The sequence below is a fragment of the Cyanistes caeruleus genome, chromosome 9 (assembly GCF_971803275.1).
Source record: "Cyanistes caeruleus chromosome 9, bCyaCae1.hap1.1, whole genome shotgun sequence".
Lineage (NCBI taxonomy): Eukaryota > Metazoa > Chordata > Aves > Passeriformes > Paridae > Cyanistes > Cyanistes caeruleus.
The window spans coordinates 24281614-24306444 of NC_141709.1; the positions used below are offsets into that span (position 1 = coordinate 24281614).

A 24831-nucleotide genomic window follows, 5' to 3' on the forward strand; every position below is an offset into this window, starting at 1 on the left:
CACGACTCATGGCTCTCATTCCTGCTGGTGAGCAGATGTTTGTGCGTGGTACCCGGTGCAATGGGTTTTCCACAACACCTTGTCCTTGTTCCTGCTGGTGAGCAAAGACTTGCAAGACATGGATCGCTCTGTACCCTACACCTGCTCCCTGCGCAATGGAATTTCATTACAATGATCATCAATCTCATCTGGTTTTGGCCCTGCGCCCCTCGCTTTGCAAAAGACTATAAAATTATACCCCAAACTTACCTTCCTTTGAGATCTCCCCAACGGACAGAAGACTCTGCGTCGTTGGACGGCTGAGTGGACTTCGACGTTGGTAGCTATAATCCCCTTACTCTCTTTCTCTTATGCTTTGCTTTCTCTTTTCTTTCCCTCTATCGCATATTAGTGCTGATGAGCACTCAATAAACTGTGTTTTCTTGTTTAAGTCCTTGGTTTGCTGATAATCTTTTGTACTCTAAGACCGGCTAAAAGAACCACATCACGAATCCCACCTTGCGGATCGTGACAGCTGTGCTTACTTTCAAGGTTGCTCATTGGCACTTAAGAGATTTAAAATGCATTTAGCACAGCAGAGTCTGAAAATCGCAGCCAGTCCCAGCCAAGGAGAGGTCAGTGTCCCTAGAAAGGGTTTGTTAAGCACTCGGCCTTGTACACACTCAAAGGCATTTGCTGCTAAAGCTGTACTGTCAGGTTCCAGTCCTTGACACAAACGGTGGCGGATTATTGGCAGCATCCGCTGGCTACGGCGGCGCTTTTCCACGTTTCTAGATGACCGGACTGTGCTGGCCAAGCGCCCTGGCGTGGGCCGGGCCTGGTGCTGGTCCAGCCTCAGTCTGCATTCGCTGCCAAACGTTCGCAAAGTATCAAATTCTACTCTGGCTTTGTTTACACACGGAAACTGTAGGAGTATAATTAGCGGGGTTCGTGTGCTCGCTTGGCAGATGCCTGCTGTGTGTCACCGCTCCGCGCCCGAAACTCACCCGCTCGCTGCAGCACCCACGTACCCGGGGTTAGCTTCCACCCCGCGCTGAGCGCCCGCTGGACCGGGATCAGTTTCACCCGGCGACACTGCGGCTCCGGAGGCGGGGAGCGGGCGGGAGACAGGAGGGATGCGGGAAGGAGCCGGGTGGGACGCGGACGGTATGGGGACGGTGCCCCCGCCATCCCTGAGCGGGCTGAGGGTGCCCCGGCGGGGCCCCCGCTCGAGCGCCCCCTAGCGACTGCCTGCTCCCGCCCGCCCTCCTGCCTAGCAACCGCCCCGCGCCCGGCCTCTTGATTCGCTGGCCCGCCCCGGCCGGCCGTCGAATTCTTATTGGCTGCGAAACGGGCAGCGGGCAGCGATTGGTTGCGACGGCGGAGGGAAGAGGCGGGGCAGCCGGGCGGGGCTCGGGCGGAGCGGAACGGTTGCGGTGGCGTCGGCGGTCCGCAGGACTCTTTGGGCGCGTGGTGCGGAGGGATACGGCGGTCGGACGGTGGTACGAGGGTCGGGTGGGGGCGGCGGAGGAGCAAGGCGCGCTGCCGACGTGAGCGCGACGGGCGGGGACTCGGGTTCCGCCGCGCCGGCCGGGCCGGGCCGAGCCGGGCCGGGCGGGGGGGAGGGGGGCGAGTCGGTGGCGTTCTCCGCCGTGAGAGGGAGAGCGAGCCGTGGGGTCCTGACGGGCACGCGTCCTCCGCCAATGAGGAGGCAGGGCCGATGCGGACCCCGCGGCGATTGGCCGGCGGGCGGGAGGGGCGGGGTAAGCGTGGTGTCCCGCCCCCCGCAAGGACACCCCCGCCTCCTGCGCGCAGGGCCGGCCCGGCATCATGGCCTCGGAGCTGGAGAGCCTCAATCCCGGGCAGCGCATCATGACCTTCCGCCCCACCATGGAGGAGTTCCGCGACTTCAGCCGCTACATCGCCTACGTGGAGTCGCAGGGCGCCCACCGCGCCGGACTGGCCAAGGTGCGACACTCCCTCTCCCCCCGGGTGGAGGCCGGGCCGGCGGCCCCGGGCCGCGCACCGGCCGCCTCCGCCCTTTGTTTACGCCGCGGCGCCGGTGGGGCGGGCGCGCCCCGGCCGGGGCTCGGCCCGAGTTCCCCGAGTTTGACGCTGTCCCCGGCCGCGGCCCCCGCTCCCGGCCCGTGTGTCCCCGCAGATCGTGCCGCCTAAGGAGTGGAAGCCGCGGCAGTGCTACGATGACATCGACGAGCTCGTCATCCCTGCGCCCATCCAGCAGGTGGTGACGGGGCAGTCCGGGCTCTTCACGCAGTACAACATCCAGAAGAAGGCCATGACGGTCCGCGAGTTCCGCAGGATCGCCAACAGTGACAAGTACGGCTAGTCCCGGGGAGTTATGGAATGGTTTGGGTTGGAAGGAACGTCAAAGATCATCTGGTTCCCCACTCTGTCAGGGGAAGGGACTTATTTCTCAAGAGCAGGTTGCTGAGGGCCCCTTCCAAGCACGCTTTGAACACTTGTAGAGATGGGGCATCCACAGCTTCCCACTGGGGTCAAGTCCGTGACGTTCTGGGGCCAGCAGTGTGAACTGCTCTGGGCAGATGAGGTTGCTTGTACAGCAGGCTGTGCGTGGGAACCTTTGTCACCCGTGCAGCAAGAGGATGTGTAATGGTAGCAGAATTTTTGTTTGTGCTGTGGGCTCCTCTCTGTCTGTCTGTCCCCAGTAGCTAGACCATTGAAATACTTAAGTAGTGGAGAAAGGAACATTCATGACATAAAAAAGGAGATGAAGAAAAGATAACTTGAAAAGGAGCTGAAGCAAAATAGCCTTTGCAGTAACTAGAAATAGCACTGGAATTGCCAGCTATAGTTGGTCCATCGTAGATTGTTTTATCTTTCAAAAGCAGTACAGACCAGATATTTTAGAATTCTGTTTAATAGAATAATTTGATGGAAGTTACTGTTTTACATTATATATGTAATTGTCTGGAATCCATGTATATAGGCACGCATTAAATAGGTGGTAATAGTAAATTTGATCCCCCAGTGCTACAAATAGTCCAGTATAAAGTTAGTTAGCCAAGAATGGGCATCAAGAATAGGTATTTTTCTGGAAAGCAGAGCATGTTTGACCATGGTGAGTCTGTGAAGGTTTGGTAGTTCCACAGTGGCAGAAAAAATTTGGTTTGTTTGGTTTTGCTTTTTAAGTTGTTCTTTGTATCATTTCTGCTTTTCACTCTGTTGTTGCTTCTAAGTAGCTACAGCTAGAAAGTGAAATTGTTCTGACCCCAGAAAAGTGCACAAAGCAAAAATGAAAGTAAACTGGAAAATGGGGAAAGTCATTTTCTTCCTGATACTCCTGTTCCCAAGTGTCACAGAAACAGAGCCATGAGTGCTTACACTGTTTATCTGGCTGGTAACGCACATTAGGTATTTTTATTGTAGCTTTCCATTTTTTCGGTCGGGGAAAACATTGGTTTGGGCTTGTCAAATATCAAACTGCAAAGTCTTTAGTATCTTTCTTGTTTTTTTCAGGTACTGCACACCCCGCTACACAGACTTTGAAGACCTTGAACGAAAATACTGGAAGAACCTTACGTTCAATGCCCCCATCTACGGGGCTGACGTTAATGGCACGCTCTACGACAAGGTACGGAAACTGTTCTGGTTTTCAGGTAACAGTTATCCTGGTATATTGCATTCCATAAATACTAATGTGGCATTTGACTCTTACCTTTTGGAAAGACCTAATGATAGCATAGTTCCAGCTTCTGGAGTAGGTAGCTGACAGAGGTGGCATTCTAAGGGACCTTTGCTAGCACTTCATTGTAGTGCAGTTCAGTTTAGGAAAGCAGAAACCTCTATTGCCCAAGCATTGCTTTGTCCTGAAAGGCGTGTGAGGGAAGTGTTGATCAGCAGATCTGTGCTGCTTTGGTATCCACTGTTGTATGTATTTTTATGGGACACCACTGTAGCTGTTAGGTGGTAGGATGATAACTGTCAAGAGACAATTTGCATTCTGCTTGCTTGTCTCCTAAATTACCGTGGTTTATTCTTTTAAAATATGTTTGGAATGAAAAGTGGTTTTGTTCAAGAGGGTTCAGACATCAGCTCAAACTCAATCAACATCAGCTATTGTTCTCTGCTAAGTCTGTAGCTTCATGATTATTTCTCCTTTGTAGTCATGTTGACTGGTAATTTTTTTCCCCTCCTTAAAGGCCAACAAGCAATCACTATGAAAGCTACCATGCAAAACTTTGGGTTTAGGTGAACTAGCTCACAGCTTGAGCTGTGTAATTCTGTGATGTACTGTTTCACAAGTGTCTGTTAAGCTTTTGCAAACTGTCGTCTCAGCTATGTGGTTTTGTACTTTGTAATCCTTGTTTGACATGAGGCTTGTGCTTTTCAGCATGTAGATGCGTGGAATATTGGCAGATTGAACACAATCCTGGATGTTGTGGAGAATGAAAGTGGCATAACCATCGAAGGAGTGAATACTCCTTACCTATATTTTGGAATGTGGAAAACTTCCTTTGCTTGGCACACCGAGGACATGGATCTTTACAGTATTAATTACTTGCATTTTGGGGAACCCAAGTCATGGTAAGATTTTCTAAGGAATCTTCTAGGTGTAGAAAAGCAGTACCATAAAATATTGGAGTCAAAGTCATGAAGCTAAGAGTTTACTAAAATAATTACCAGTATTCTAGTCTTGCACTGAAGTTCTGTCTGATGACAAGAACAATAGAAATCTGTAAGGACCTGCAGAGCAGTGCATGTCCTCAGTAGAATTTATTTGGTTACCTTCTAAAAGGGTCTAGTTGATTTCCTAATGTAGAGAGTTCTTCTGAATTACAGTATAGCATGGATGCTCTCTGCTGTGGTAGAGCCAAAACTTGGCCCAAATGCTTATCATTTCCTGAGGCTCTAAAATGACCATACAGAGGTATGGTCACACAGGCACTGGGGAAGTGGGCAGTTCTCAACAGACTTTGAACTGTAGCTCTTTATCATATATCCAAACATCAGGCTAGCAGATGTCACTGAGTGGTTTGTCCAGTTTTCTTGATTCTTTTTAGGAGAGGCTTCTGAATTTCTCTGTAGCATGAGTTGCATTTTAAGAGTGAATCATGCCTTTCTGTTCACAAATGAATTTCTCAAGCAACTTCAACAATTGTTTCCATGGCATTTTTGTTGGAAACAAGTAATTTTGGCTGCCTTTTATTACAACTTTGAAGAAAAAAATAATAGCTAGCACAATGTGACCCATGAACAACCCCATGCAGTGGCAGTAGCAGGGAAACATGAAACAGAATAGTTCAGTCTGTTGAACTATTTGGCCATTACTTCTTCTACAGTAGTACTTGGAAGAAGTGAGTTTTGCAGGTATCTTTGATTAATTTAGCAAGGAATCCTTTCAGAATATAGCACTGTATTCCAGAGTGAAAGGAAACAAAGTGAGTTGACTTACTTATTTTAGACACACCAGACAGGAGTTTTGTGGCACCCATACAAAGGTGTGTACAGGGAGAGATATAGCATTAAAGAGCACTCCATGAATTGTGCACATGTTAAGGATGACTTAGTCCCATCTTTGTCTGAACAGCTGAAAGAGGTGACTCAATTTTCTCTCTTGCCCTGTGTTCCTCCTTGCACTGAATATACTGAGATTACACAGCTGTGAACTGAGACAGTTCAGTAAGTTCTCTTCACTTTCTCACTGCAATTTGTGTTTTGCTGCACAGATCTGCTAATTATGTGCATCAGGCTTTTTACTTCCTTGACTGCTTGAGCAAAAGTTCTTGAAAGAAATGGTTAGCTTTTGGGTGTTGATTTTTCTTGGGATAGAAAGGTAAAAGTCCTCAATTAAGATTTTTAGCTTTATATCAAACTTTGAAAAAGACATGTGTAGAAATAGAGTTTTTATTTATTTTTAAGTGATTCACATCTTCACAACTGATGATGATTTCCAGTCAAACTTCAAGATTTTGTTGTTGTCACTTGAACTTAACAGACTTGTTTTTACAACTGCAGGTACTCCATCCCTCCAGAGCATGGGAAGCGGCTGGAGAGACTTGCGAAAGGTAATCAGGCAGTTCGTGTCCTGCCTTTTTCTAAAGATGGGATGGACAGCTGCAATGGGTTTCAGCTTTTTTAGAGAGCACAGGTTGGCATGATTGAGCCAATAATTTGCCTTTCAGGATATAAATTACATTACTTTTAAATGTTTGCTCATAGGGGTACACACAAGAGAAATTGTCACGTTGCAAATAATGAACTTGTGGTCTGTCTAACCTTTAATGAGAAAATCCTTAGCTATTGATTATTAAAACTGGAATGTTATGGCCAAGGGAGGATCCTTCTATTTGAGGTCTTTCTTATGTTCTTTCAAACTGGCAGCTGTTAAAAGAGAAATCTTAGGGAGTTGTCATTTTTCTTCAGCATGCAAACTAGCACACTTCAAATAAGGTGGTTCCTGCTTGTAGGGAAAAATTATCTAAACAGTAGTTTTGAATAAAACTGCTGAAAAATAAATGTAGTTTGAGCACAGTGGTAACATCTCTCCTTGTCTTTATTTTAAACAGGATTTTTTCCAGGAAGTGCCCAAAGCTGTGAAGCATTTCTTCGTCACAAGATGACTCTCATTTCTCCATCAATTCTGAAGAAATATGGAATTCCATTTGATAAGGTGTAGAAAAGTAATCGTGGTTTTACCAGCTTGATCAAGAGGTTCCTGCAGCCTTGTCTTGTTTCTGACAGCAGCCAGTAGCAGATGCTTAGAGAGGAAAATAGAAACAGTCAGGGTATAACGCAATCCTTCCTATTGTACTTCCATTTATCTGGCAGTTGGGGCCTGAAAGAGTTTGAGACTGAAAAATCTGTCAAAGGCTCCTAAAAACAAAAGCTTGATTTTCTGCAGTATTGATTTTTTTAAAATTTTTTAACTTAAAACTAAACATTATCGTCTGTGTTGGATTCACTTCACCGTTTAGTTGTGTATTTGGTGAAATGAGATCTTTCTTTTCTGTTTCAAATTTGTCCATGCTAATTTTGTTTGTTGCAATCTGCTTCCTCAATAGAAAATTAGTAACTTTCTAGGCTCCCTTAATGACCTGCCATTCCCTCTCTCACACAGAGATACTAAAGATCTAGTCTTGGAATTCTTATTCAGATATACTGTATCATCTGCCTGGGCAGCTGAAGGGTTCTGTTGTCATAAGCCTTTACAATGGGGAAATGTTGAAGAGCAAGACTGACTGAGAGTTGTACTCTAATGTGAACAGCGATAAATTTTCAAGTTCTGTGTGGATAGAAATTTGCTCAACCTTAGATAACTGTTCAGCCAAACCTCTAGTGATATAGATAAGTATCTTTATGAACTTCATATAGATGGTGACAGAGTATTTTGTATGTATAACCATGTCTATGCTAAATTGACCAGTTGTGCTGTGTTTCAGTAAAAAAACTGTTGTGCATGGCTTTTTAGTAAACAGATATTTAACATAAGTTGGAAAGTAGTGAAGGTCAGTAGCAAGACTGTCCATTGCAGTAGGGAGCTCCAGCCACCATCTGCGAGTTGGATTTTTGGATGTGCTGCAGAAAGGGGTACAGGAGCTCCTTTTAATCATATTCACCAAGTACCTTCTTAAACTCTGAATAACACTGTGATGTCTCAATTGTCTTCTAGGTGACACAGGAGGCTGGAGAGTTCATGATAACCTTTCCTTATAGCTATCATGCTGGCTTTAACCACGGTTTCAACTGTGCTGAATCTACCAACTTTGCTACTCTTCGTTGGATTGAGTACGGGAAGCAGTCGGTGCTGGTGAGTGATCTGTTGCCATCCTTAAGCTTCCATTGTTAGTTTTAAGAGAGTGGTTTCAAGCCTTTTAAGATGCGATCATCTCATAAAGTAGCAACATCCAGGCGAAGTCCTGCTTGATGCCTTGTGTCAACCATGGATAGCATGCAACGTGCTTTGTAACTTTGTAACTTTTTTGTAAGTTTGTGCAGCTTAAGCGAAGCTTCAAAGAAAGGCGTGGAACTGGTTGTCGTTCCAGAGGTGAAAGAATATGCTTGGTGGGCAGAGCTCATTACTAATTTTCTCCAGTATTTTACCTGTTATTTATTGACTGTTTAGCCTTGAATACAACTTCAGTAACTTCAGTGACTTATCAAAATACGTATCTTGGCTGAACCTTTAAATTGAATAGCATTATATCCCTGTAGAGGTGCCTTAAAACAAGAGTTATGTTTTCAGAAGCTACATTGAAGTGAATGCTTTGAAGCACTAGCTGTAACCACATTTGGGTGAGGGGAATCTTTACAGCTCTGGGTAGGCCCTGTGTGGCTCTGATTTCTTCATTGTAGTCTCTGGTTTTGCAGCCTGTTTCTGTATGAGCCCATTTTAAAACACTCAGCTTCTGCCATCAACTCTGTAAAAAGACCTATGAGTTTTCTTTCCTAGCTGTTGTGATAACATCTGGTTTTCTGTTTCATGATTTTTGCTGGCTTTTCTGACATTTTTGGTAACCTAATATATACCCTTTTGATTTCCTGGGAAAGAATCTTGGGAGTTCTGAGGTTCAATTACATGCCACTGTGCGATTTTGTTCCTTAAAGTCTTGAAAGCAAAATGCTAGAGAAATGCAGAGAATGGCCTTACTTTAATATTTTCTGTGACTTCAGTGCTCATGTAGGAAGGACATGGTGAAGATCTCCATGGATGTGTTTGTGAGGAAGTACCAGCCAGATCGTTACAAGCTTTGGAAAGCTGGGAAGGACGTGACTGTCATTGACCATGCTCTTCCAACCCCAGAGGCAGCAGAGTTCCTTAAAGGGGATCTCATGCAAAAAGTCAAGAATGGGAAACACTGTGCTGAGGAGATGGAAACAGAAGAGGCTTGTAAAGAAGAGGTGGATGGGGATGAGACAAAAAGGTACTGCTTCATATAGCCCTCTGCTTTTCTATTGGATTCTTAGAATTTGAACCCAGTTGCAATTAGATGTTTGCCATTCTGATAGAACAGTGAAAGTTAAGAATAATCTTTTCTTTCCTGGAAATAGGGTTTACTCTTAATATTTTTTACTGTTTAGGTCCACATTAATAGATAGTCTGTGGTGAGCAGGAAACACACCAGCTTGGAAGGTAGTTCTTCATCTTGGGACAGACCTCCAAAGCCTGGATTGGCGGTGTGTACCCTGCACTGACAGGCCAGAAGAAAAAGAGGGAGTGTTGAGATCGTGAGACAATACTTGCTAGCAAATTCTGGTACAGTCAGTGCTGCAAGCTGCGGCATTAGTGTGGAGTTCCTGGTTGCTGAAGGTCAACAGCCTAATCATCTTATATTTTGCAGTTTAATCTTTTTCAGTCAGTACCAGCTACTGATCCTAAGGCTGTCTTTGGTGGTGGATTTTTTTGTTGTTGGTTTGATTTGTTTGGGGTTTTGTTTGGAGGAGGGTTTTTGTTTAAGGTAAAGAATGCATGGCTAGAACATAGCTGCCTTAATACATGATTAACATGCTGAGAAGTCAGCTCTAGGGATTACTGACTTCTCCTCTATAAAGGCAAAGAAAACACTTCAGAATAATTTGGAAACTATTTGGCTTTCCAGAGGCTGTCTCATAAAACACTGATCCAGACCAGACTGTATTTTATGCATTCACACAGAAATTTAACACATTTACATGTTTGCTAACCTGACATAGGGATTTGTCTTCTGCAGCATCCCCAAGCACCGCATAGGAACAAAAAGGCACAGGGTCTGCCTGGAAGTGCCTCAGGAGGTGAGTGAGAGTGAGGCCTTCCCTAAGGAGGAGCTGAGCTCCACACAGTATGAAGCGGATATGGCAGAGCCTTGCGAGAGGCCCACAAATGAATTTGAGCAGCAAGGTGAACAAAGGCTCAAACTTCCAGGTAACTGTGCTAGGCTTGTCTGGGGCACTCTTCAGTATGATGCTAGTTGGCAGGATGCTTTTGTGTCCAAAAAAGCAGACATTGGTTTGTCAGAGCCACTGCTAGCCCCTCAGAAATTTGCAGTTATACAACTTGAAATATAACCATTTTCTAGTTTTTGATTTTTACTCTTTATTTTGCCTACCTGCATACAGAAATATATGGGATGCCTCAATAGTCTAAGCTCCTTTGTATCTCTTGAGCAATGTGACCTGTTTATAGGAATTGCATAGTATAATGTATACACACTTCCTGGTACTGTGGGTCTGGTATGCTTTATAGGTGTGTTACTTGTAATTTTGTAATGAGTTGGCTGGACAAAATTCATATGGCTTGTAATGGATGAGTTATCCTTGCTATTAGGGGAGGAGCAAGGGGCCTATGGAGCAACACCAGAAGAGGGAAAACAGGTGATGCCCTTTCTTGTATTATGTTTTCCAGCCCTTTGCAGCTTGTATTTAGTAATCTTCTATTGGTTTGTGGGGTTTTATTTTTTTTAATTAAGTCTTCCATGAACATTGGTAACCTCTTACCCACAGTAATTTATGTCCAGGAGTTGGGCTGGTTTAGCTATATACATGTCTGTATAAGGGATCATCTCTGTTTATTTTGAACTCGCTGTGTCTTCTGGGTTTTTTTGATAACACCCTAGTTCTTGTGATGGGAGAGGCAATGAACAGATGCTTTTATTCTCTCCCTGACTAAGCCATCTATGACTTTATAGGTGTTTGAATTAATCATCTACTCTTTATATGACATACTGTTGCTTTTTTGTGTGTAGATGTTTGCTTTTCTATTTGGCTTTGTGCAAATAGTTGCACAAATGTTCTCTTTCTGCCCAGACTTCAGAAAAACTCAGTATATCCCTTCTTCCAGATGGTGTGGAGTCAGCCAAATTTGAAGAATTGAAAACGGTGAAGCTTGAGGTGGAAGAAGAACAAGAAGCAGCTGTACTGGATCTCTCCATTTCACATGCTTCAAATTCCACTTCAGTGTTGCCATCTTCAAAACAGAGTGCTACATCCAGTGTTCAGTCCAGCTCACCTGCCTATTCTTCAGACTCTGAATCGTCTGATCTGTTGGCAAAACGAACTCTTCCTGGGCCAGCCGGGGTGTTCACAGTCCACAGCTATGCTAAGGGGGATGCCAGCGGATCCGACAATGAACAGACTTCAGGGAAGAAAGCCAGTGCCACCTCCAGTGTCAATGAGCAAGAACTGACAGAGGTATGAATGGCAAAAGAACTGAAAGCTGGAGGCCTGTAGTTCCATGGTCAGGAATTTGCTGTGACAAAACTTCCTATCTATGCAGATGAGAATTTCATCCCACTGGTGTATGCATAACAGGTTGCACCTCTGAGTTTGGCTAAACACACAAGAATTCAGGTGAAAGCCTTTATATACTTAGCTTTTCAAGTAAGCAAGGAGATTACCTGTCTTGAGAACTTCTCTAAACTATTTATGTGCTGTAATGGAAAGGATAGCTTCGTGTTTTTGACATGGTAGTGTTACAGGATGATTGAGGTCATTTTGTACTAAGAGACACCTGTTTGTACCTAAAATGAATCTGATTTGTTCCAGCCTTTATTGTGAGCACATTCATGTGATGAGGGATTTTTAATATAAAATTGCATACATGGGTACATCTCTGTGTCCTTTTAAAAGAGGAGAAAGGATGCAACAAAAATACTGGTTGGGAGAATGTAAATCTGAGTGTTTAAAAGCTGCCAATGAATGTTTTACTAAACAACCTAAGAGAAGAATTAGAATCTTATCTGCTAGAGTCTTTCCAATATTTTGTTTTCCTCTTTAACTCTGTGTTTAGAGAATGGGGGGCCAGTAATGACTTCCTAAGAAGTCAAGAATTACACCAAAGGAGCAGCAGATAGACCAGTCTTGATAATTAAGCTGAAACAGAGAGTTGCCATAGCTATTTAAACCAAAGATTCTGTTGCCGATACAGACGTCTCCATCGCATGCTTTGTACAGGGAAACGGTGACATTTTCAATGGGTGTGCATTGTTTTCCCCAGAGTGGTGTACTTCAAAACAAATTTTCCATTAGGTGGTAATTGGATATGCTAATTTCAGTATTTCTTAGAAGTCTTGTATCCAACTCTGTGTAAAGAGAACAGATGTAATGAGTATTATACTCTCTTCTGTCTTCTTTTATGAAAATAAGATATTTAAACATACATAAGATGCATTTAATCCAAGATTTACTTCTGCTTTTAAAAGAAAAACAGATTTTTAAAATAGGATAGGTTCTTGTCTAGAGGGAGACTTCCTGGACTGTTGAAATCATTACCTTTACTGCCCTGCTTGTCAGGTTAGTAGTAATTTTGTCAGTGTGTCACTTGTTTTTGTATGAGGCTAAGGGAAGAGGAAATAGCTGTTGTTGCAATCTCCTTCCAGTCTGTCTGGTAAGACATCAATGCAAGTAATAAGTAGAAAGGATGAAAATGTCCTTCATTTAAAATAACCCTTTTAGTTTGAGATGTCTATGAGCTCTGTGGTTTCTTCTAGTTTATTTTATTTATTATTTTACTTTTTAAATTTGGAATATTTTAAGTGACACACAAACTGAGGCTTCTCCAGAATCCATGAGACTTCTTATCCTGCCTCTTTTAAGTTGAACCATCCAATTTGTCCTTCTGTGTTTCTGTCTTTTACATGATTCTTTAAAGAAACAGCATGAAAAGCTACACTGGGACCTCTGAAAAGTGTCTATCTTACTGACTCAACAGAGTCAGCTCTGTCCAGTTTTTTCATAACAGAAGTGCTCTGTGCACTTTGAAAAAGAGTTTAGAACTGAAGTTACTTTGTTAGAAATAAAACTGTGGAAGCATGTGTGCATTTTGAAGAAGTTTCTCTAAGTTCAAAATTAATTGCTTCCAAAATGGTGTCAAAAGGGCACATGCTAACTGACAGCTGAATTGCTTCTCCTGGTCCAGGTGGGAAAGGAGTATGTAAGCTCTGTGAAGGAGAGTAAGAAGTCCAAGGGTCGTCGCCAGCCGTTGAGCAAACTCCCACGTCACCACCCACTCCTGGTGAAGGACTGCATCAGTGATGATGGTAAGTAAAGCCTTATGCTCTTTGGGAAATTGGAGAGAAGGTCTCAGCTTTGGTGGGCAGTGTGGGATATTTTAGTAAGTAACTGGTGATAAAGAGGAGTCAGTAAGTGACAGCTCTGCCTCCTAGACAAGGTGCATATCTCATTGTATCACTAAACTTGTTTCTCAAGTGGTGTCATCTTCCTTTCCTGTACTTTTCTTTGGAAAGGAAAATTAAACCACTACAAGAGACTGCTGGCTAACTGCATCTGCCTTAGAATATTCCAGTCGCTGATGTAAATATTAATGATTTTAAAAAAAACCAAAACTCTAACACTAAATTCTTTGACTGATTGCTTTAGTTTTGATGTAGATGTAATTTGGAGCTGGTTCTGTTCTTGCACTAAGCCTGTCTTGTTTTCTGCACTGTTGCTTGGTTAGTAGAAGCCTCTTAGAAAGGAGACTGAGTTACTGGCTTCCATCACCCTTCTGTCAGTTTGCTTTCTGGCAGTCTTTCTTTCATCTCCATTCATAGCTTCTTGCCTTATTTAGTTTCATTTACAAGAATATCTATAAAAGGCCACATAAGCACTGTGTGAATGCTCTCTTATCACAGAGGCATCAGAGCAACTAACTCCTGAAGAAGAGGCTGAGGAGACAGAAGCATGGGCCAAGCCACTGAGCCAGCTGTGGCAGAATCGGCCACCAAATTTTGAGGCTGAAAAAGAATACAATCGCACCATGGCCCAGCAGCCCCCATACTGTGCTGTCTGTATGCTCTTCCAGGCGTATCAGGTATGAAACCAAGGCTGTTCATGCTATCACAGAGGTAACAGAGTAGGTGCTGCTGTGGCACATAGTTTTAAATATGTGGGTTGGTTTATTGCCAGTTAACAAAAGCTCTATCAATGTTGCAGTCTTCCCCAGGAGTTGTTCTAGGAGAGCACAAGTGGGTGAACATTCTCACACCTGTGATGGGCCCCTGTGGGTTCCCAGGGGCTCACTCAGCTGGTCGGCAGAAGCTTTTGTGTTTTGTGGCTTTTGCTCAAACCACAGAATGGAGCTCAAATGTCACTAGAACTGACTAAAATCTCACTTCTCCTTTGCAGACTGACTCCTTCATTTCTAAAATCTTTTTATGAAAACACTTTAGGTCCTCTCATAGTACATGGTCTTTGAGGAGCTGGCAAGACAGAAAACCTTTTACTTAAAAGAATTTAGGGTTGTGTTTGTAGATGGTATAGATTGTCTTGTATCCTTGACAGTAGCATGGGATGGGTGCAGAAGTCCTTTGTCACATTGAATAAATGTGCAGGCAGGAGTCCCTCACTGAATTTTTTGATATACCTAAGATAAATAATTTTAAAGTAGCTTGAATAGTTGTCTGCATGTTTGACCTGCAACTTTGAGATAGTTTGACTCTTCCCATACACTAAGCATATTTGATTCATTTGTGATGACTGTGCAGTTGTGGTGGCACTAGAAACCTGTTTGGAAAACATGTGGAAAACCACAGTTTCGGAAATAAAGACCTCACATTTTTGTTGAGGATTTTGATTTCATATAGTTCCTAATTTTAATGAAAACCACAGACCATAGTTTCTGTTTAGTCTTGCTATTTCTGAGAGTAAGTTCTTAGGAATGGAAATTCTACTTAGGAACTGTGTGGTACATGAGGATTTCACTAGTGCATAAGGTATAAAGTTAAAGATTTAAAGATAGTTGTAGTTTTCTTACGATTTTTTTTGTAAGTTGCTGTTGAGCAGAAAACTCGTAGCTGCAGGTTTTCAAATGTCTGTCTACACGAGGCAATGGAGCAGAAACTCGTCCAAGATTTGAGCTGTGGTTAGTCTTTGTTCCAACTTCAGAAATTCTGTAGCAAGTCTGGAAACTCACTTCAGTTACCCATTCAAATAAAAAATTGGCACAAAATGCCAGACAAATATGCACTTTTCCTTTGGGAAGAAGAAGAGTATCTGCTGCTTTGGAGAAAAAAAAGTCATTATTTTCTTCAATTTCGCTACAGATTTCTCTGTCATTTTGTCTTTTGCTTGACATGCAATGTAAGTTTAAATCAGTAAGTTTTACAGAATTAGACTAAACAAGACTTGTTGAAAACATGTCCATTTCCTTCCAACTGTGAGCATTACCTGTACCTTTTCTCCCTAGCTTTTGAGGCACTGTAGGAGGGACAGTGCAGATTGATTCTGCTATTGCAATTTCTGCTAACAGTAATTTTAAAAGATTAGGCAAGCTATTTTGTCGTAGCCTACAAGGTACAAAAGATGGTTTAAACATTTTTTTCAAAGAGAAAGATTAATTTTTGTTTAGCTGTTCAGAGGAGTAGCTTGAATAGAAATATATGTCTGTAAACTTTGTATGTCTTAGCTGTTTGATTTGACACTGCTTTAGAAGAATAAAATACAAAAGATTAGCCTGAAAGTCTCCTGAGCTTTATATGGGAAATTGCATTTTTAGTCTGCTTATTTTCCTGGAACAAATTAGTTTTAAAACCCACTAGACTTGATCAGAACTACACAGGGAAAAAATAATGGGGATTGTAGTAGGTGTCTATCTGTGTTTTGGTAATCCTTCCATACTGAGGTAAGATAAGTGTACACTGATGGATAGTAACGTTGTGATCCTCTGTATTACAGAGGGAATATGCAGAAGAGGTGTTGCCTGTAGAGCATGAGGTGGGGTTGGTGATTCCGCCTCTTCTGTCAGAAGAGATGCAGTTTAATGTGTATCTTGTTGCTCATTAGAGGGATGCAATTCAGACTTTAAATTTAGTATTTGAGTAGAAAGTAATTTCATTCTGAAGCCATAGCAGCTGAGGATTTTATAAATGTAATAATAAATAGTTATAAACATAACTATATTTTCACCTAACCTACTGACTCTATGGTCTTTCAGTACCTAATTTTTTCTTTAAACTGGATATATGTATGAAATTATATGTGAGTAAAAATGACATGAGACCATTTTACTTGTAAAATTTAAATTCCCTATCCATCCCCCACAGGCAGAATGTGAAGGCAACAGTCAAAACTCTGGAGTAACTCCAGCTGCTATGGATGGGAAGATCCGAACTAAACCCCTGATTCCTGAAATGTGCTTTACTGCCACTGGCTGCAGCACTGACCTCAATCTTTCCACTCCCTACCTGGAGGAAGATGGAACCAGTGTACTCATCACCTGCAAGAACTGCCATGTCTGTGTTCATGCAAGTGAGTGCACCCAGATGTTACCCTAAGCTCTGGTGTTCTCTGTACTGAGACAGTACATCATAGCAGACCTCTGCCAGTTGATCTAATGTACAAACAGACCAAGGTCAGCCCTTACCAGAGGAGTATATACTTGGGTGCTGGCCTGTGGGGTAGGCAGTTAGCTGCACAGTGGCTTCAAGTACACAGCATCATCCTGGGGCTCATCAATTTTAATTCCTGCTTTATTTGTGGGCCCAAGGGAGATGGGTTTGAGTTTAAATGAACTCTTAAATGAGATGTCTGTTCTAGGTTGTTATGGTGTATCCCCTGAGAAGGCCACTGAAGACTGGATGTGTTCACGGTGTACAGAAAATGCGTTAGAAGAGGTAAGGTTTTTCACAGATGGAGTCTGGTACATCTGGGAACTTGGCTACAAAGTTAATTCACATAGTGTTGTGAGTGTTGGTTTTTTAATTATCATGTGAAAATAACACGATTTAGAGAATATTTAGGAGCTAGTCTCTTGTGTTTTGGTACTTTTAAATCATAATGATATCCTTTTAACTGATGCAAAACTGCTGAGCTCACTTGAGTTAGAGGGAAGATGTTCTGCATGAATGTGGGAATAGCTCCATTGTCTGTCTGAATTTATGGTAGCTACTATTTCTAAGTTATTCAGAAAATAACTTGTGTTTATAACTAGGCACATGTATGTTTGCATGTATGCACATGTGAAGAAAGCAAGAAGAGTGAGATTCCCTCAAACAGCTATATAGACTCTAGGTCAGTGGAATGGGTCAGCCTTTTGATTATTATTTCTTCATGTTTGTTCTGGATCCTTTTACACATCCCCAAAGGATATAGGGTATTGCAGGTGTAAAAGGAACCCATAACAAATAAGTCGACCCTTCAGTGGTAGGTTCTGCTTGCCTTCAACAGACTTAGAGTCTATATTTGTTGCCCTAAGGGCATTAACTTTTGAGAGCTGAGGAGCTGATCTGTACAAAGTAGTTAGCTCTCTTCTGACAGCAAAATAATTTTCTACCTCTGGATGTGTATTTTGAGGTGGAAGTTCTGCAGCAAGTGTGGTGCACTAGCTAATGCTTTCTTCTTTACTCCAGGACTGCTGTTTGTGTTCCTTACGAGGAGGAGCACTGCAGAGAGCCAATGATGACAAGTGAGTGTTTCAGATTTTTTTTATTCTAAGGAGAGGCTGAGTTCCTAAGTACCAGAGGGTAAGCTGGTAAACTGCATTTGGTGTAACAGGGTGACCGACAACACCCTTCACACTTCCTGTGTTCATTGTGTTCTCATGCAGCAATTCTTACCTCTTTAGGTAATGCTTGGTTCTCATTCTGTTGATAGCAGCTGTTAGTTGGTTTGCATTTGATAGTGCAGAGCTGTAATATGCAGAGGCATAACCTACCACATAAAAATAAGGTTCCAAATGAACTAACATCTCTCAGTACCTTCTCTACAGAGGATTTTGATTTTCCATCTTATTTGTGGTTACAGTAATGACAGGGCAACCGTAGTTTTAAGTAACACAACATTGAAATTCAAATACCTCTACAGCAAAATGTGCATACAACTGCCTGTCCTGTGTCCTTGGTTGTGGTGAATTATCTAAAGTTATTTGATGCAAAATAGCAATGGGGCAGACTTGTAGCACCGTGAAATAACAAACTTGGCCAGGCTGCCTTTATCATGCAGGAGTTACTAAATTGCTTTCCTGTTAAGCCTGTTAATAGTGGATTTTAAGTATGAAGAGATTTTGGTTTTGCCCTACATGTGACCTGTTTGTAGCAGTAGGAAGATTACACTGATCATTCTCACAGGTTATTTACTGTGGTTTATATGGCAAACTTGAACAGAACTGTATTCACTTAAACTACAAAGCATCCTCTGCTGGTCTAATACATATTAATTTATTTTTCCTTTCTTCTGTCCTGACAGGTGGGTTCATGTGATGTGTGCTGTGGCTGTACTGGAGGCAAAATTTGTGAACATCGCAGAACGGAGTCCTGTAGATGTTGGCAAAATCCCCCTGCAGCGTTTCAGACTGGTAAGGATCACCCGTGCTGCATCAGGGGTGTCTCTAGTCCATTCAGAATTTGAGGGGTTTTGTTAATCCCATCAAACCCAAGTCATCTTGGTTCAGTTTCCAGACTGAACTGTATAATCTGCTCAACTCTGTGTATGAGAGATGGCAGTTGTCCCTATTGCCATTTTTAAAAATCTTTCCTTGTTCTAGTATGTGTTTATGCACATGAAGAGCCAGCAAAAGGGACACTGTTTTCAGTATGTGGCAAATAATATTTATACAGTGGTGTAATGGTGATAATTTGTTGTGATTGTTTTTCTCCTCCCTAGTATTCCACTTGCTTAGTTGACTGCTTTCAAGCACTGGATGCTTCAGGATATGTGAGGCATTCCTATAATGAGTGAAGGTCTTCAGCAGGAAAACAACTCTACTTAACAGCTCAATGTTGGAGGGAAAATGACTCTGCTTTCATATGCATTGCAGATAACATTCTTTTCTTACATCTGCCCAGCAGGCCCAATTGAGTCACTGGTAGTAGTGACAGAATTTTAACTGTTACCTCTGTGGTCATTTCCCATTATTCTAATCTTGTTTCTTGCATTTATATAACTTTTTAGTCAACTGCTGAAAGGCCCTATTGAGTTGGAGCATTGCAAGCTGATCTAATCTAAGATCTGTTCCTGGCATCCTTGGGTTGCATGCTTTGTGCATGTTGAGCTGGTAGATACTTAATTTACATTTTTCCTCTCTTGCATTACTTTTATGAATTATTGTCTTGTCATAAACTGGTAGCTGCCTACTTCTGTTTAGTCAGAAAGCAGCAGTAATTTCAAAGAGGCTAAATGGCACAGCTATTATATGATAAGCTGCTAGCGAGCCTTTGGTGTGGGATAAAACCTAGTACCAATCAATAACCTCTAGTTTCCTGTCCACAGAAATGCATCTTCTGCAAGAAGAGGAGAAAGAGAATTGCAGGTTGCTGTGTACAGTGCTCACATGGTCGGTGTCCCACATCCTTTCATGTCAGCTGTGCCCAAGCAGCAGGAGTCATGATGCAGCCTGATGACTGGCCGTTTGTTGTCTTCATTACCTGCTTCAGGCATAAGACCCCATCTCAGGCAGAGGTGTGTAGGTGTGTTATTCCTAAGATTTGAACTGCAGTGTGTTGGAGGCACTGAAAAGTTTAGTAGATTGTGTGATTATTTTGAAACATCACTGAAGGCTTGGCTGTCTCACAGTATGTAATGTAATGTAATGTGTTGGTCTTGGATTCTGATCTCAGCCTTGCTGTGCTACTCTGATCTTAGTCAGATCCTTTACTGTACTCAGGTTTGCAGACCAGAAGGACTGAAAGCATCACATCCCTCCTGTGGCTGTGTTGTCATGAGGAACATTAGTGAGATTTATGCTGTGATATTTAATATGCAGAAGTTAGTGCCAGTGCTCCAGTAGTCTACATGAGTGGTCATATCACATTTAAGTGATTGATGAATTTTAAAATTCCCATTCAGTCTTTTTAACTAAAACCACAACAATCTTATTAGAGAATGTTTTCTGTAAAGGCCTTCCATTGCTCTGAAGAATGAGAACTTAATTGACTAAGTAAATTAAGGACGGTAGCACGTAACAGATTAGACTTTAGGCATTTAAAATTCTGGAGGCAGAACTTCTCTAAAAACATTGCTGATGATGGCTTAAGTAGAGTAAATCATCTGAATTAAAATGTTTTGCTTTGTTGTCTGCCAGCACTGGAGCCATGGTCTTCAACACATTTGTTATTGAGTCAGTGTATAAAAAGTGATTTTTCTCTTCTCAGCGAGCCAAGGCTGCACTCCAGGATCTGTCCCCTGGGCAGATAGTCATCAGCAAGCACAAGAATGGTCGCTTCTATCAATGTGAAGTGGTCAGCCTTGCAAAGGAGACTTTCTATGAGGTCAACTTCGATGATGGCTCCTTCAGCGATAACCTGTACCCAGAGGACATTGTGGTATGTTGTGCACTGGGGTTGTGGTACAGGACACATGATACGAGTCATGTATACCTTTCTGCTGTAGAGCAGACACATCAGGGGATCTGGTAATTGTTCCCTGGGTGCTGTAGTGGCTGAGCTGTGCCCCAGGATGGCCTTAGGGATGTTACCTGTTACCTGAGGCCATATTGGGACAGGTATAACAGGGAGTGCAGCTAATCTCTGGCTGCTTAACAATGGTAGGTTGGAAGGAAAAACTTGCAGGTACTTGCATGCCATCCTCACATAAAATACTTTGAATATACCACTGTTGGGATTTAAATGCAGATGACATAAATAGATGTCTCTCAGCCTAGTTCTCCATGCCTAAAATTGAGAATCGTTGGGGTGCTGTGCCTTGGTAGTTTGCTGAATCTTCACATAAGGAAGCTGCTTACCTTTCCTTGTCTCTCCCATCTTCCCTCTTATTTCTAGAGTCGAGACTGTCTTCAGTTAGGTCCCCCTGCTGAAGGGGAAGTTGTGCAAGTAAGATGGACAGATGGACAAGTTTATGGAGCCAAGTTTGTCGCATCACATGCTATCCAGATGTACCAGGTACAAAATCGCTGTCTGAAAATTCATCACTTAAAACAAGCCAACCATGTTAACAGGGTTGCTATAGGGGAGTTATGCTTAAACACTCCAGGGTAAGTTACTCTTAATGTGTTAGCAATGACAGATGCTGGCAACAGCTGCTGAAAGTGACTGCTTGCAGTTGTATGTACATCTGTCTACCTACTTGAAAGTGTCCACTTCTGAAAACTGCTGGTCTGCAGTTCTTCATCAGACTCTGTAGTTTAAACTACTTAAAGTTTATTTTGCTTTTCTCTAGTGAGAGTGCACCATGCCTTTTATGCTTCCAAAGGGATGAATATTCAGGCTGTATTAAAGTGAACAGCCAGACTGTCTTGTCAGGTGTTAAAAGAATATCCCAAAATTTGCTGGGCTATTATTGTCATGAGATTATTGAGGTTTTGATTCAATTCTGTTGTAGTGTGCATAGCTGCATTTGTATCTTGCCAATTTCAAGTGGTAGAAGATTATTTCACGCAAGAGTTCTGGGGAGAAGGCAACTTCTGCGTACCTGTGGCAGGGTGCTAACTTGTGAGACTTCTGACAGAACAACTTCTGGTTCTCTTCTAGGTGGAATTTGAAGATGGTTCACAGCTGATGGTGAAAAGGGATGATGTATATACTCTTGAAGAGGAGCTTCCTAAGAGAGTGAAGTCAAGGCTGGTAGGTAAACAGAGTGCAAATTCTACTAAAGAAATTTGTTTTAATTTGTGCTTGAACAGCAACCTGATCATGTGGCAGCAGCAAAATACAATCTGGTGCTCTCCTTAATCATTGCAAAGCTAAGTAGTTGATCAGGCTACAAAAACAAAGTTCTGTCTTGGTCTGGAGAGAATTTCTCTTTCTGCAGGGTTGTGAGTTTGTATCATAGTCACAAACTGGGAGAGCACACTAATGCTTTTTCATGCTCATATTCATAAGTTTGATTGTCTACTTGCACTGCAAAGAATGGCCAAGTTCCTTCACTTACCCTTCGTTCTGAGAAGCTCTTAGTAGGGTTGCATTGAAAGAGCTGGGTGTTTCTTGAGACTGTGAAATAATTCAGGTGGGAAAGGATCTCTGCAGGTCTCCAGACACCTGTTCTGAACAGGGGTAATTTTCAGAAAGGGCTGCTCAGGGCTATCTCCAATTAAGTTTTGGTTATCAATAAGGGTGGAGATCCCACACCCCATTTTGTTGCTTTACACTTCCCTCACAGAATTTGTAGTTACAAACAGCACATGGGGGTGTCTTGCTTTACAGTACAAACATGCACACCCCAATGCAGATCTGTTGCCAGGCACAGAGGCTTAAGAGAGAATGTATTAAAGCTGAATTCTGTGACCAGGTGTTTAAACATGCCTGCTCCATAAAGCAGAAATTGTACTAGACTGTTTGAAAATTGGAACAGCTGACTCTGTTTATTACTCTGAGAAAGTGATTGTGAATTTAAATTAAGTGCTGTTACATTTGCAACTTGAGATTCATCTCTAATTACAGTTTGCTTAAACTTACCCCCAGACTTGCAAATCCAGTTTCTTAAATATTTTTCTTTTTGTGTTTGGTCAGTTTTTGAAGAAAGCTGAATGTTCCCATGTGTCTTGGCTTGGTTCTTACATGTAATAGGAGGGTGTGGAGACAGGGATTTCATCTGTGCTCTAGTGACTAATTCTGTCTTTTTCTCTTAGTCAATAGCTTCAGATATGCGTTTCACAGAGATCTTTGAAGAGAAGGAGGTCAGTCAAGAGAGGAAGAGACAAAGAGTGATCAATTCACGCTACCGTGAAGATTATATTGAACCTGCCTTGTACCGGGCCATCATGGAGTAAACGCTGCCTGTGGCAGAGGAAGAAGATGCCCACCTCCCCCAAGGATTTAAACGTTCCAGTACAACAGGCCATATTTGGATGCTTTGAATCCAGGGTTTCTTCTGGGGTTTTGTTCTTTTATATTTTAAGGAAGCTAAAAAGCTGATGCTCTGCAGTAGCTGTAAGGCAGCTGTTGGATAGTGAAAGAGATCCCATTTGCTGAAGCTGATGCCTGCAGATTGCTGGTCTGAAGTTGGGCCCTTACCAAATAAGCCAGCTTGGGGATGCTGCTTTCATCTTGTTGAGCAGTCTTGCTTTTCCTTTAGAGACAATTTTGACAGGTGGCAAACTCTTTGGAGAGTTGTTGCCAGGAATCCTGGCAGCTGCAGAATAGTGTGGTCTGTTGTTTTAATTGAATAATGTTCCTGAATTTAGGAGTCTCCCTGGTGACCACACCTGGGCTTGAGCAGGCAGTATTACTGGTGCTGGAAATGGAACCTCTTTTATATTTATATCCATTTTTTGTCGCAAGCAGCTTCAGTCTCTTGTTTCTCAGCACCTCCTTTCTGAGGTTGGGCTGTAGGATGTTCAAATCTGAACAGAAAGGAGGTGCTTGTGTGAACAGGTGAAATGTGAAAATGAATCCTGTAGGACAAATTATTTAACCTTCCATTTAATATTTTTGTTCTGATAGTGCTTTTGACTTACTTAATCATAAGTTTAATTGTTAATAGTATGTGCCTCAGAACCAGTGAAATCTCTCTGGAGCCTTGTGAAGTGCAGCCTTCTAACAAGACTAGGTGTTCAGCTCCCAATAGACATGCACCTCCCAAAGAGTTTCGTTTGAGTTTCTCTAAGGCAATATGACTAAAGGGACAGTCCTAACTCTCCCTTCTTGAAATCCAAGCATCACAGTGTTGGGGATGACAGGGCAGCGGTATCTGTAGCAGTGCTGCTCTGGGGCAGCACTGTCTATCGTGTGTCCTCAGGCTTTTGCTTACAGCAGCTAATACTGGGTCTGAGACAGATGAAGTATGCACTGAGCTCTGTGTTATTACTGAAAGGCTGTGCAGTGCTCTTCTGAAGCAGGAGTGCTACCGTGTTGCTGTCTGGCAAAGGTTACCGTAGCATTTTTATAGAATATTAGGACACATCTCAATTGTGGTGAAGAGAATTTGCTACCCCAGCCATTGGAAGCTGAGTTGAGCTGGGTTACTAGGTGTACCTGGAAGATGTGCCAACTTGCTCCTATTAATTTAAGCATTAACACATCACAGTAGGAGCAGTGTAAGTACATGTTCCTTTCCCATTCTGTAGGAAAGGGATTTTAGGCTGTGGAGCAGATTGGCCACCTTCTTTTTGCATGGAATGATGGAGTGAGTTTTCCTACTGGAGAAAATCATGATTGTATGTTCTCCAGAAACTGTTCAAGAGGAGAATTTTCTAATGAAACAGACGTAATGCATCCCTGCTTCTATAGGGACATGGCCATGTGTCTGCAAAGTCTGGATTTGTAACTTTTTTCCTTTTGTTACATAGGAACGCTATAAACCAAACCCTTCTGAAACCCCGGTGCATCAATTTGTGATTAGCAATAAAATGTAGTATTGAGTAGTGATACAACTCTTGATCAGAAAAGAAATAAACTGCAACTTTTATACAGTAAATCTTTAGCCCTACATTTTTATAGGGTCAGGAGGATAAGCAGCCAAGATTTGCACAATCACTGTTTTACACTGCTTTACAGAGGTAGTCTGTCCTACTTTTGTGGTAGAATACCTTGTCCATCAGTATTGGAAGGCTTAAACAGATTCTGAAAGGAGATAATGGCTTTCCTCTGCGGTTTTTGGTTTGTTTTATTTTGGTTTTTGTTTTTTCCCTTTTACCATGTCTAAAACCCCTGGTCTCAGGGTATTAAATGTTTTTCTGATGAATGGGATAGTTGGCTTGATAAAACCAGGTCTCTTAATACCTGAGTCTGGTCGCTGTAGTTAATCTGGTCCAGGCAATAGGAACAAAATTGCACTTTGATATCTGAGCTTGTACGTAAGCCTCTGAAGTGATGTGCTGTGAGCAAATGTGGAGAAGAGCTGGCAGGGCCTTAACAAACTTGGCTTTGTTTTGTCCGAGTTAACTTGGTATTAACTTCTCATTGGATGAACACTACCTGTGTGTTACTGAAAAACATACTTCTTGTCTCAATCTGCCACTCTCCCTCCAGAGAAAAGGTGTCTGCATCCAGACTTTGTCCCCAAACTGCT

General features: G+C 42.5%; 1 protein-coding gene and 1 long non-coding RNA gene across 16 annotated transcripts in view; one reads left to right on the top strand and one right to left on the bottom strand.

Moving 5' to 3' along the window:
- Positions 1-1257, bottom strand: part of LOC147651685 (uncharacterized) — a 115556-nt gene extending 114299 nt beyond the window's left edge. For 5 of the 14 annotated variants that reach the window (XR_015290518.1, XR_015290501.1, XR_015290512.1 and 2 more), the window contains exon 1: positions 987-1228. This is a non-coding gene — a long non-coding RNA (uncharacterized LOC147651685). Of the gene's footprint in view, positions 1-512 lie in introns of all 14 variants that reach the window. The other 9 variants (XR_015290510.1, XR_015290506.1, XR_015290515.1 and 6 more) reach the window with 7 other exon arrangements.
- KDM4A (lysine demethylase 4A) lies at positions 1058-24237 on the top strand. 2 transcript variants are annotated; one of them, XM_086902315.1, is made up of 22 exons: positions 1058-1481; positions 1795-1947; positions 2141-2316; positions 3478-3592; positions 4352-4545; positions 5977-6026; positions 6528-6631; positions 7631-7768; positions 8632-8882; positions 9669-9859; positions 10775-11124; positions 12851-12971; positions 13566-13744; positions 15975-16179; positions 16468-16544; positions 17280-17335; positions 18115-18223; positions 19138-19326; positions 20019-20189; positions 20646-20765; positions 21354-21446; positions 22451-24237. In XM_086902315.1, exons 2-22 carry the CDS (start codon positions 1810-1812, stop codon positions 22589-22591), a joined length of 3168 nt encoding a protein of 1055 aa, XP_086758441.1. In that variant the 5' UTR covers positions 1058-1481; positions 1795-1809; the 3' UTR covers positions 22592-24237. The 2 variants fall into 2 exon arrangements, with proteins under 2 accessions (XP_086758441.1, XP_086758442.1); XM_086902316.1 differs by having other exon boundaries at positions 1401-1529.
- The last annotated feature ends 594 nt before the right edge of the window (positions 24238-24831 follow it).

Bases quoted from the DNA above. Each gene is read 5' to 3' on its own strand.
- KDM4A (XM_086902315.1), top strand. From the start codon at position 1,810: ATGGCCTCGGAGCTGGAGAGCCTCAATCCCGGGCAGCGCATCATGACC. The intron at 3,593-4,351 runs GTACGGAAACTG...TGTGCTTTTCAG, and splicing joins ATGGCACGCTCTACGACAAG to CATGTAGATGCGTGGAATAT. The intron at 8,883-9,668 runs GTACTGCTTCAT...TGTCTTCTGCAG, and splicing joins GATGGGGATGAGACAAAAAG to CATCCCCAAGCACCGCATAG.